Source organism: Colossoma macropomum, unplaced genomic scaffold (assembly GCF_904425465.1).
Source record: "Colossoma macropomum unplaced genomic scaffold, Colossoma_macropomum, whole genome shotgun sequence".
NCBI lineage: Eukaryota > Metazoa > Chordata > Actinopteri > Characiformes > Serrasalmidae > Colossoma > Colossoma macropomum.
In genome coordinates this window covers 23,384,736-23,396,857 of record NW_023494791.1, presented here as the reverse complement: position 1 = coordinate 23,396,857, position 12,122 = coordinate 23,384,736, and the positions used below count along the sequence as shown (strand labels likewise).

General features: G+C 40.1%; 1 protein-coding gene across 2 annotated transcripts in view; it reads left to right on the top strand.

Annotated features, from left to right (window-relative positions):
- ndst2a (N-deacetylase/N-sulfotransferase (heparan glucosaminyl) 2a) overlaps positions 1-7,429 on the top strand; it is a 151,580-nt gene extending 144,151 nt beyond the window's left edge. The window contains exons 8-16 of one of the 2 annotated variants that reach the window (XM_036574501.1): positions 346-474; positions 687-869; positions 2,122-2,218; positions 2,400-2,523; positions 2,683-2,857; positions 4,013-4,183; positions 5,118-5,227; positions 5,497-5,599; positions 6,276-7,429. In XM_036574501.1, coding sequence (XP_036430394.1) covers positions 346-474; positions 687-869; positions 2,122-2,218; positions 2,400-2,523; positions 2,683-2,857; positions 4,013-4,183; positions 5,118-5,227; positions 5,497-5,599; positions 6,276-6,401 — 1,218 coding nt within the window. In that variant the 3' untranslated portion in view covers positions 6,402-7,429. The remainder of the gene's footprint in view (positions 1-345; positions 475-686; positions 870-2,121; positions 2,219-2,399; positions 2,524-2,682; positions 2,858-4,012; positions 4,184-5,117; positions 5,228-5,496; positions 5,600-6,275) is intronic. The other variant, XM_036574502.1, reaches the window with a different exon arrangement.
- Positions 7,430-12,122: the final 4,693 nt, after the last annotated feature.

Genomic DNA, 12,122 nt, shown 5'->3' with positions numbered 1-12,122 from the left:
TCAAAAATGAATCAGACTTTGCTTGTTAGAGGGGAGGATTTTAGAGCTTAACAGTATTTTTAACAATGCTGGTCACATTTTTCCTAATACACATGATACTGATTCTGTTGCACAATAAGGCTGGAGCTCAGCAGTTTCACTCTGTTGTACTATGACTAGTATGACTAGCAAGACTATTCTGCTCCCTGGGGGCCATAGTATGACTCTACTCCGTCCTCTCTCTGTCTGTGTGTGGCCATGTGTGTCTGTGCTGAGGTCATTAGAGCTAGAAAAACAAAGAGTATCTTCTTAAGAAAACTCAGCAGATCTCTCTCTCACTCTCGCTCTCTTTCTCGGTGAATGCAGGTGTTGCCCAGGCAGACGTGCGGACTCTTCACCCACACTATCTTCTATAATGAATACCCGGGAGGTTCCCGCGAACTAGACAAGAGCATCCGTGGAGGAGAGCTTTTCCTCACTGTCCTTCTCAACCCTGTAAGTAGCCACAGGCACAGTGGCCATTTTTTTTTAATTAATAAATGTATTTATTCATTTTTTTAATTGCATGCACAGTGTTTTTGTGTCCTTTAAGCACACCATGTGATTTTTAAGCTACCCTTGTACCTTAGTTTGTGTGATACCTTCGTGATGTAACTCTTACAGATGGTGTTTAAAAATACTTCTTCTGCCTCTCATTGCACATACAGATCAGCATCTTCATGACTCACCTCTCTAACTATGGCAATGACCGCCTGGGCCTTTACACCTTTGAGTCTCTGGTCAAGTTTGTGCAGTGCTGGACTAACCTGCGCCTACAGACTCTGCCCCCTCTGCAACTGGCAGAAAAATATTTCCAGATTTTTCCAGAGGAGAGGGACCCTCTGTGGCAGGTGAGGAAACTGCACATGAGCACTATTCGGACAGGATTAGATTTACATGGGGAGTCGGGGTAAAGTAATTTACCACAGGACGTCTGTAATGTTTATGACCACAGAATAAGAAATCTCAGAATGAATGACAGGGAGTGACTACTTAAGTTACACACTGAATTCACTCCAGAAATGAGTAGAAAATGTCTAAACATTTAATTTAACTTAAGTTATTTTGTCTACCATAACAGTCTGCTTGTCTGTATGTCTCAAGTAAATTTTCTGTGTCTTTAGCCAACAGTCAACATCAACACACAAAATTAAACCTTCTTTCTGTAGTTTTTAAATTTTAATGTATTGTTGTACACTTGAGGAGGACAGTACGTTTAGGTAAATTTGGCCACAGAGAACATGAGTAAACGCTACTTTGAGTGCTTCCATACTTTAGAAACTCCTTTAACACAGAATCTGATCCAATTTACCAACATGTTGGTTCGCATGGAATTAATATAACCTGAGGTTATTTTGTGGCTCATTTTATAGTAGGTATAAGGAACCGGAATCTTGACTGACATGGAAGTGCACAGTCCATAAAAATAACTGACATGGCGCATCTGTAAAAATTGACATTATCCCACACCTAATGTAAAACTTAACCTGTCATAGTAGGGCTATAGAGGGCTCTACTGTGAGATATTGCCATTGGTGCGCTCTGGTTGCTGTGCTGGAGATCACCACCAGACCCGGAACAGTGTCTCATGGTATATAACAAGCGCATTATTGCAATTATACAACAGTTTAACTTTTTAGAAAATGTATTATAAGAATTTGAGACAGTGATGACACTGAAATTGTTTCTAAAGAAACTTTAATCTGTGAAGGAAAACACTTCCAGTAAATAGTCTGTAAGGCAGATAATTGCTAGTTTACTGGTCAATAAGGTGGAGTGGAAGATTTTAAAAGCGCAGGTAATGTTGTAAAATGCTGCTCACCAACTCTCACTGCAAGGTTGAAAATTATATATATATACCACAAATTTATGTAAAAAGGTAAACCAACATATAACCAACATTACTTATCACTGTCACATATAAACAGAAATTTCCTTAGTGCTTTCAGAGGTAATGTTTGTGTGAAATATTGTATTCACTGTAGCGACCAGTTCTGGTCTCACATAACCATGTCTTGTTTGTGGCTGTGTAGTTTTTGGAAAGCATGAAGCACTCAATGCATCTTCTCTTTTAATTTACTATCTACTCATTAATTCTTTCAGAACCCCTGTCATGACAAGAGACATAAAGACATCTGGTCCAAAGAGAAGACCTGTGACCGGCTGCCTAAATTTCTGGTTGTTGGTCCTCAGAAAACAGGTGAGGTGCATCAGTCATTTTGAATAGAAAAGTGAATTGTAGCAGAGCTTTAACCTTGGGTTTTTATTGGAGACTGTGTACTAGAAGTTCTGTTAATTGAGAATTGCATATATTCAGGTCTAAGAACCAAGGCTGTCAAGCTTGTGAAGTTTATGATTATCTGTTTGTCCATCGCCCTCAGGAACTACAGCTTTGCACTTGTTCCTCACTCTGCACCCAGCCATCATTAGCAGCTTCCCCAGTCCTGTCACTTTTGAGGAGGTTCAGTTCTTTAATGGACCCAACTACCACAATGGCATTGACTGGTAAACTGCTGTCTTAGTTTTCTTTACATGTCATAGTACATTATGACAGAACTCTTTATTCCATTTTGTATGTGTATCACCTGTATTACTTTTGTTATTTTTTTAATGTCTTTAAGGCATGAGGGTCAGTGTTGTGTGTCTGTTCTTCATCATACGCAGGTATATGGACTTTTTTCCCTTTCCCTCAAATGTGAGCACTGATTTCATGTTTGAGAAGAGTGCCAACTACTTTGACACAGAGTTGGTCCCCAAAAGGGCTGCAGCCTTAGTGCCCAGAGCCAAGATCATCGCTGTGCTTATAAACCCAGTCGACAGAGCCTACTCCTGGTATCAGGTACAGCTGCTTTCTCTGTCTGTCAAAAATTTGCTGACAGCAGTCTTTTAATAAATGAGCATGTTGTCTTTGTTGGTTTACAAAAATCTTTTATATAAATTAAAAACTAAGCATGATTGTTTTCAGGGAACCAGGGGTGTCCACAAAGTGTGACTGTGTCTGCAGGTATTTATTGCAAACAAGCTGAAGCATCTCTGATTGTGCTTGTTTAATGAATTGGTCTTAGTCTTCAAACAACTGTAGTAATCAGTAAACAGTAGTCACTGGTTATCATTGGTTAATCCAAATAGTTCTGGTCAGTGACAGGCTCGTTTCTTTTTTCTGTTTTCCCTGTAGTCAGTATTGTATATTCATTTTACAATCCTTTCTTCAGTTCATATTGCTTTTGTTGTGTCATTGTTTTGCTATCCAGTGTTGGCCAGATGAGGGTGGGTTCCCCTTTTGTTATCTCTCAAAGTTTATTTCTTTTGCTCTTAGGGAGTTTTTCCTTCCTTTTTTCTGTCACCCTTCGCTTGTTAACTGGGGCTTGGACCTGGACCTTTTGTAAAGCTGCTTTGTGACAGCGCCTGTTGTAAAAAGCGCTATACAAATTTAATGTTGACCTTACCTGACTTGATCATATGCGCTCTTCTTTTATTGGAATGAAAATCTGCAGCCATACCAGCCCTTTTACGATAGGATTGGACACCCCTCTTTTAGACTGTCTTTAAAACAATAATAATAATTAGTCAAACATGTTCTTGGTCAATTCCCCTTCCAGCAGGAATGTTCAGAACAAATCGCAAGCAGACCACAAAAAAACGCAAACCCAATGTAAAGTGGCAGCCATAATGCACACAACATTGTTACACCAAACATGCACATACGCACACCTGTGTAACACGTTAAGTTGTTGCAAACAGGTAAAAGAAAACATCCTCATTTATTAACTTTTTTCCCCACTACATTAACCTACACAAAGAGTGTAGATGAATTCTGTCAGAGTGACAGGCCCTATAGTAGCACTTTTGTCTATCTGAACTTCTGCCTAAACTAAATTTATCTCCCACTTAGCAGTGTCCTGTTGGTGGTTCACCTTTCTGTGTCATATTGATGTTGTGGTGCATGGTCCTGTACTGTGACTCAGCGCTGTATGTGTTTTGTTTGTGTTTATAGCATCAGCGAGCTCATCAGGACCCAGCTGCCATAAACTACACCTTCCACCAGGTGGTGACAGCAGGGCCTTCCTCATCTAAAGAGCTGTTGGTGCTGCAGAGCCGCTGCCTTAAGCCTGGAGAGTACGCCACTCACTTAGAGCGCTGGCTAGTACACTTTCAGTCCAGACAGGTACAGTACAGCCACTCACCTACAACATACGCCAGCACACTTCACTTACTACCAGTTGTATACAACTCTACAATGTCTGCTTTCAAATAAGAACAAACTCTGTGTGCACTATTCTATACTACAACTACTACTGTAAGATCTTAGACACACACAGAGCTCTGAAAAAGTGGTCATACCAAAGTATCCTTAGAAGAGTTTCCTTGTGCTGTTTATTATAACTGTGCATATTGTTAAAACACACACTATATGTCCAAACGTATCCAGACAGCCATTCTAATTAGTGAATTCAGCTTCTTTAAGGTGCACCCATTGCTGACACAGGCGTTCAGTTGTGCGCAACTGAAAAGCATTGACCAATAGAATGGGCTGCTCTGGAGCAGCTGCATATGAGCCTAAAGTCAGCATGCCCAGTGCCAGTTGTCAGCTAGAGCAGTATAAAGTCCCATAATTAATTGTCCAACATCAGTACCAGACATCACTAATGCCCTGGTGGCTGAATGCAGTCAAATCCTTACAGCAATCTTTCAATATCTAGTGTAAAGCCTTCCCAGAAGAGTAGAGGCGGTTACTGCAGCAAAGGAGAGACAAACTCACTATTAATATCCTTGATTTCAGAAGAAATGTTGGATGAGCAGGTGTCTACAAACATTTGGACATATATGGGTAAACAGGGTAACTACCTGCTGTTGTGTTTCTGTACGTCACATAACTTTGTACAGACAGAATATCTTGCAAAAAACTGTTCATGAATCATATGTGGCATTTAAACTGAGAAAGGTTTGAGAAATCCTTTACATTTTGGAGGAGATTAATGTTTTTAGAGCTGATAAAATATCACTTTAACCTGCAGCAAGACACATTAAAGCTTAAACAAACTGAATATTTATGAAAGCATTTTAATATGTGTGATCTGTCTCTCGCACCTTGCCCACAGCTCTATGTAGTAGATGGATCCCTACTACGCTCCAACCCTGCCCTTGTGATGGAGGGCATCCAGAGGTTCTTGGGGGTGACGCCCATCTTCAACTACACCCAGGCTCTCATGTGAGTCCCCTATATTTGTTACATATAAGATGGTGTGAGATTGATTATAAACACTACATTTGACTTTTTTGAACTTGAACATTCATACACACATACAAACACATTTGTATGATAACAGATGTTTATGTACAGATGTTCTAGAACTGTATAGATCTGAGCAATTTAACAGAAATATTGTACAGTTCATTACAGAATTGACTCTAGGACATTATTTTTATACCACAAAATTGGTATGATTTAATCTCTTAGTGCTCATTGTACTTGTGCAGGTTTGATGAGAGTAAAGGGTTCTGGTGCCAGAGGATGGAAGGGGGTCGTCCGAAGTGTCTGGGGAAAAGCAAAGGCAGGAAATACCTAGAAATGGCGCCTGAGGTACAGCAGTTTATCTCCCTTCATTACCTCACTCTCCACAGGCACAGCAGCAGTGTGCTGGCTCCCAGACAGTGGAAATGATTTGGTCTGACACTGAGCTGAACTGAAAAACTCAGCCCTCCTCTGCCCTCTATTGATTGCTTTTTCTCTCTTTTCCCTATGTTCCCTCAAAATCTGTTCTTGCTGAATACATTTTTTGTCATTTAAAATCAGAACTGATTTGGTGAAAGTCTTTCCAAATGTGAAATGGGGGAGAAAAACTTGAAAGTTCCATTACATGCATAAGGATTTTTGGAACTGTTTGAACTCCATTACAGTATCAAACCACCAGATATTTAATAAAGATTTCACTTCTAAAAAGTGAAATGTTTTAAGTAACTTTAATGTCAATAATTTGTCTTGCTCCAGAATTGCACATGTAATATAGACAAAAATGTGGAAAAGCCAAAAGATTTGTTTTTTTAAAGCCACATGATTATTCGGTAGTATTGTTAAATTAATTAATCTAAATCTCTTACTGTAGTTCTGAATTTCTGTGCAGCGTTAACTTTGTTGGCTAGTTTTTTCAGGCACTTATTTAGCTTAGTCTTATTTTCTTTATCTGTTTTTAGTCAATCGCAAAATTTTGGACTTGGAAGCCTCTAAGCTGATATGTGTGTGTGCTGTGTTGTGACAGACACGTGCCTTCCTGATGGAGTACTACCAGGAGCATAACCTGGAGTTGCTGCGGCTGCTGAACCGGCTGGGGCAGACGCTTCCCTCGTGGCTCAGAGAAGAGCTCCAGAGCAGCAGCTGGAGCTGAGACAGTGGTGCTTGGCCCCAGGCCACTGAATCTCAGCCAACACACACATACACACAGGACCCCCAGGAACGTCAGAGACACTTAAGGCTGTCTCATTCTCTCCTGCCCCTCCATTTAACACTATAGTATCAAAAACACTATAGTGACAGTGATGAGATGGGGTGTGCCATCAGGGCTAAAGGGCATAAATGGACTGCTGAAATGAGCCTAAACCCTGGCCAGGATGTTCTCATCGGTCCTGTCTGAACTTTGACTAGGGAGAATGATGGTAATTGTAGTCTCATGCTGATGCAGCTCCCGTCTGTTTTAAGTACTGACACTTCACACCAGGACCTGAGTACACTGAAGGCCTGGACAGCATGAATGGATTAGCGACAGGAGTGAATTACTGATAAACACACATGCTCGCCTTGCTCATCTCTTCAGAGGAATGATTGTAAAACATTGTACATTTTAAAGCATTGTATATTTTGGGTCTGGTTGGGTGGGATCATTGTGGAATAGACATGAGCTCAGCCGTGACAGCATTAGTGTACAGGACAGAGCTCTGTTTGACTAGGGCGCGTAAAGAACGCCCGTCTGCAGCCCCTCTCTTCTCCACACACCAGGACTATGCACAGAGAAGTTTGAGACGTACGTGTATATGCAAGAGCGGAGTGAGGTAGGATAAAGTCTAGTCTCCAGTGATAATGCTGACAGAAGAGTCTGTCTTAAGTAAATTATTAGCTCCAATCTAAAAATTATTTTATATATGCACTTTTCCCCATTTCAGTCTTAATTCTGAGTGCACACTGTGTGACCAGATGCGAGGCAGCTCATGCAAAAACCGTGACAGTTCTGTTCTATGTAAGGAGCTGTGAGTGATAGAGGGAGAAAGAGAGGAGAGGGGCTGCACTATGAACCTGTGGTAAGTCCTGCCATCATGAGATGCTGTCTACTTTTATTTTTTATTTTGTAAAAAAAAAAAAAATCTTTTAAAAACACCCAACGCTGTATCATCTCTAATAAACTCTTAGAGAGGTTGGAAATCAGTGTCTCTTTTTTTTTATTTCTAAGTTCGCGATGTGTAGTAAAGTAGGGCTGCACAATATGTTCTTTTATCGTTATCACGGTATTGACCTTTGCAGTACTTATAAAGAAAGTTTGTTGAATGGCTAACACGCTTCAAATTTCCATGTTTGTCTGAAGAACATGGCATCAAACCCAGGCTGAATCTCACATGGCACTGTAGCTAAATAGTGTGCTATATAAGTTTAGAAATTCTGGCGTCTGCAGTCAAATAGTGCACTGTTTGTTGACTGAGATTGTGGATGAATCCCAAATGGCTATTTTTAGTGATATTATGCGTTATTGAGGTGCAGGAGTCAGTATTTAAATTCCTATGTAGCTAGTGCACTATGTAGGGAGCAGGGAGCCATTTGAGATTCAGCCCCAGCGTGGGTAGAGGGGCGCCGGTAGATTGGCAGAAGACGACTTTCGGTGGTTATGTGGTGAACAAAAAGTACTTATAAAATGAAAACAGTTTAATGCAAAAGCTATGTTACGATATGTTCACTGTTATACGACAAAAAATTTAAAACTTCATGAAATGAGTGCAAAACAGTGATGGACCGAACGGACTTCTTAACATTCAACGCTCCATGGTTGCCTGGCAACGATACCACAATGTAAAGGATCTACATTTCTTGGCGGAGTACTCGTTCTCATTCAGGTTGACTTTAAGTACATTCTGTTCTGTTGGGTGATGCTCAGAAATCAGTTTCAGACCTTTGCTCATTCAGTCTGTTCAATGAAAGAAAATTCATTCACAAACTTGCCTTTTGTCTATTAAAGCAATAAACCATGAGAGGCCGTGCGTTACTGCACTTTTCTCAAAGGGTCTCAGGCACAATGCAGAGCAGAGCTTTTATGAAAAGGCAGACAACATAAAGTTAGATAAAACACAATTGTTCAGTAAATAATTTTAGTTATTATTAATAGTAATCTACATAAACAAGTACTTCACCAAGAAATGTAGTTCCTTTAGGGTATCGTATTGACGCCATGTGATGCGTTCGGAATCTCTCCCCATTACAGAAATAGGGCACTGTATAGTAACTACTTTGCAGTGTTTGAAATCTCGACTGTAAATTTCGTTCTCCGTATTCCTTTGGGAACTGCTGTTATTTATATGCATGCAGCCACATATATGGACATTTTGGTGGAAAGCTGTTTTTGCTTGTGATCTCATAGGTTTGCTTGTGATCCTAATACGTTCATGTACGTGAATCGTGTTAATCATCTTCGATTATTCACAGGCGTTTGTGGCATTGATGAGAGCAAACCACCACAGAGAAAGATACAGGGTCATGGTGAACTTTAACTTCGCTAATGCAGCGATTTTGACCACCGGAGGACGCTGAGGTGGAGTGAGCAAGGAAAACACATTCACTAATTTAGCTGACTAGCGGTCATAAGTTTAGTCAATCTGTGCCTCGAAAAGTTTTTTAATGTAAAACTGTTTAATGTAAAATATGCATTGCCTGTTTAGTAAGTATCGTTATTTTGTTAGTTAAGATATTTATTTACATTTGTATATAAAAGTGTCGTGTAGCGCCCTCTGCTGTGTGCTTCAGTTCTCACTCTGAGGACGCCTCCCTCCAAGCTCTTGGGCTGCGTTCCATTCCACAGGGTCCCTGAGCAGTGCTGTTATGTTCCCTGTACACTGAAGTTCGGAATGTCGGTTAAGGGAACTGCAGTTAACGAAACCTTTATTCAGAGCCCCTCTACAGCGTCATCATCAAACATACATCTTCAAAAGATATTAAATAACTGTTGGGTTTCCTGCAGCTTTCTGTGAAGTGATAAACCGTTGTTCACTGCTCCCTGTGAAGTCTGAAGTTCCCTTTTAACTGAACTTTTTCACTCCCTGTGGTTTCAAATCACCCTTGAATGTCTGAATACCCTGTATAGTCCACTTAGCAGGAAACTACGAAGGCGACTGGAATGCACCTTCAGAGCTTCTTCTACTGCTTTAGTAAGACACTGTTGCATTATGGTATACAGTGAAGCCTTGCTGTTTTTCTGTATACTCCAATGTGTGATGCATTATAAGTATTCGATAGTGAATGATTTTCTATCACGTTTTCTTAGTGTTAAAATAAAGCATCTCGGATGCCCAATTTCTGAGTTATTGCTGAATTAAATACTCGTCAGGAGACGAGGAACTTAACATAAACATTGCAAGAAGTTCTGGAGATAAATGAGAAAGTTAGTTAAAGATCTCCTTCTGCACTGATAGATGCTGAGAGGTTTCTCAGATGTAAAATAGAGCAATGTAGATTTAGTTTTAATTGTTGACGGTCATCTTGGTTTATAAATATCTAAATGACAGCTAGTAGTTTCCAAAATCAATAAAACGAATCAACAACTTAAACATTTTTAATGTAAAAGAATACGATCATTTCCTGAACACAAAACAGCATAAACCATTTTAACACTGCTGTTATATTTTTAAGAGCTTTTAAACTCGAGTTATAGGAGTTTAAAACGGCACCTCATCTACGTCCATGACGTCAGTGAGCGCCAACAGCCAATGAGCTGCTCCGCTCGCCAATCAATTATCACGCTAGCAGTAAAGCCCGCCTCCTGCTGCCCAAAATCCGTTTGCTGTAGAAAAAAGGAAACATATAGGTAAGATTTCTTAGTGAAATACATCCTTCTACTTTCTAAAATTAAAGACACGTTCTGGGCGAGTGATTAGAAACTATTTTAACTTTTAGTTTTTAGCCTTGAGTGCCATTTACTCCCATTCATTTAGGCGAGCGCCCTCTGCTGTTTATCAGTCCTGTTGTGGATATAACGGGGGAGTAGGAAGTGGCCAGGCCCCTCATAAACCGGCTCTGGTAGTAATTCCTCTCTCTACAAGTTTTCTGATGAAGTGTCCGAAAAGTTTTTTTGGTCACGCCCAAATCAGTTCACTGTGTAGCGAATGCTGTATAATGAATGAGGAGATTCGCCCATCTTTTTTTTGTTATATAATAATGAATATATCATAACATAGCACTGTTTAATGCAAAAACCTTCGTTTTGTAAGTAGTTTGTGGTCACCAAATTGCCACCGCGAGTCTTATTTAGCACCAAACCATATAGTTTCAGTCCTAAAATCTGACAACTTCTTTTCTTTTCTAGAACTGGGCTGGTCAGCTAGCTAACCTGCTAAACAACTCATCATTTAACATCACAGACTTGCATCGAAGTAGTTCCGATTTAATTAATTGATAAAACGGTAATATAACAGTCTATAGAAAGTCACTTGAATGGCTTACACGCTTCAAATATTCGTGTTTTAGTCAGAAGTAGCATCAAACCCTGTCTGAATCTCAAACGGCTTCCCCACTCCCTACACAGAGTGCTAGAGAAATTGGAGCTTCTGGACGTTCTTCTCCTGATTCAGCGGTCTATGGTTGTCACAGTGGGTGGCGCTGTCGCCTCACAGCAAGAATGGCCTGGGTTCGATTCCCGGCTGGGTGACCAGGGTCATTTCTGTGTGGAGTTTGCCTGTTCTCCCCGTGTCTGCGTGGGTTTCCTTCGGGTACTCCGGTTTCCTCCCACAGTCCAAAAACATGCAGTCAGGCTGAATGGACATGCTGAATTGCCCCGAGGTATGAGTGACTGTGTATGTCTGTCTGTCTGCCCTGCGATGGAGTACTGTTTATGGCGAGTATATAACAACATGACATGTCCGCTCTCGGGTTTAAGAACACACTTCACCGTGATAAACTCGCAGTAACGCAGGGCCTCTCGTGGCTTTATTGCTTTATTTTAGTATGATGATTTCTCTGTCCACATGGTGGCAGTGCAGGCTTACACAGTGCTTATATTGTTCCGTTCTCTCTCTCCTGTCTCTGGTGAGCTGTTATTCACTCACACAGAAACACCTTGGTCGTTTTTTTGCTGGCCTCTGACACAGAACCCACTCTATAATGCTTTACTGCTTGCACGGGCTGCTGGACCACCAAAGAGTTCGCAGCGCTACTCAGTAAATGGGACTGTATACCGTAGTGCACTGCACTGACAGAGATGAATATCTGCTCTTGAGCTGGATAGAAACTCAGCGGTAAAAGTGATCTCTGTGTCTAGAGCCAATGTACTGTACTGTAAGCTTCCACTGGGGATGAATGTGAACTGAATTTAGCAAAGGTTTGGGCACCCCATATTGCCTATACATATATATATATATATATATATATGGTGGGTGTATATATATATATACATATATATATATATATATATATATATCTATATATATATAGGCAATATATATACATAAATAATGTAGCACATGTCTTATTTTTTCCAATATGTTAATTTCAGAAAATAAAGGAATTGTGCTCAAAAAATGCCATATTTAAGTTTGATTTGATCACTTATTTATAGCCAAAAAAAAGTTATAATAGCCAAAAAATGTTAAAGTGCATTGCCGTTAGCTTCGTGCTAACATACTGCTAGAATCCCACAGTAGGGCTAGCAGAAATTAGCAATGTCGTACAGTTTTTTTTTGTTTGTTTTTTTTTGACTGAGTTTTTTCAGAGAGAGAGAGAGAGAGAGAGAGAGAGAGAGAGAGAACTTATAATATTAAAATATGGTAATAATTGTATTATAATATTATATATAATTGCAATATTATAGTTATTATTGAAGGCTTCATTTATCTAAGACTGCATGCCCTGCTTCATAAAA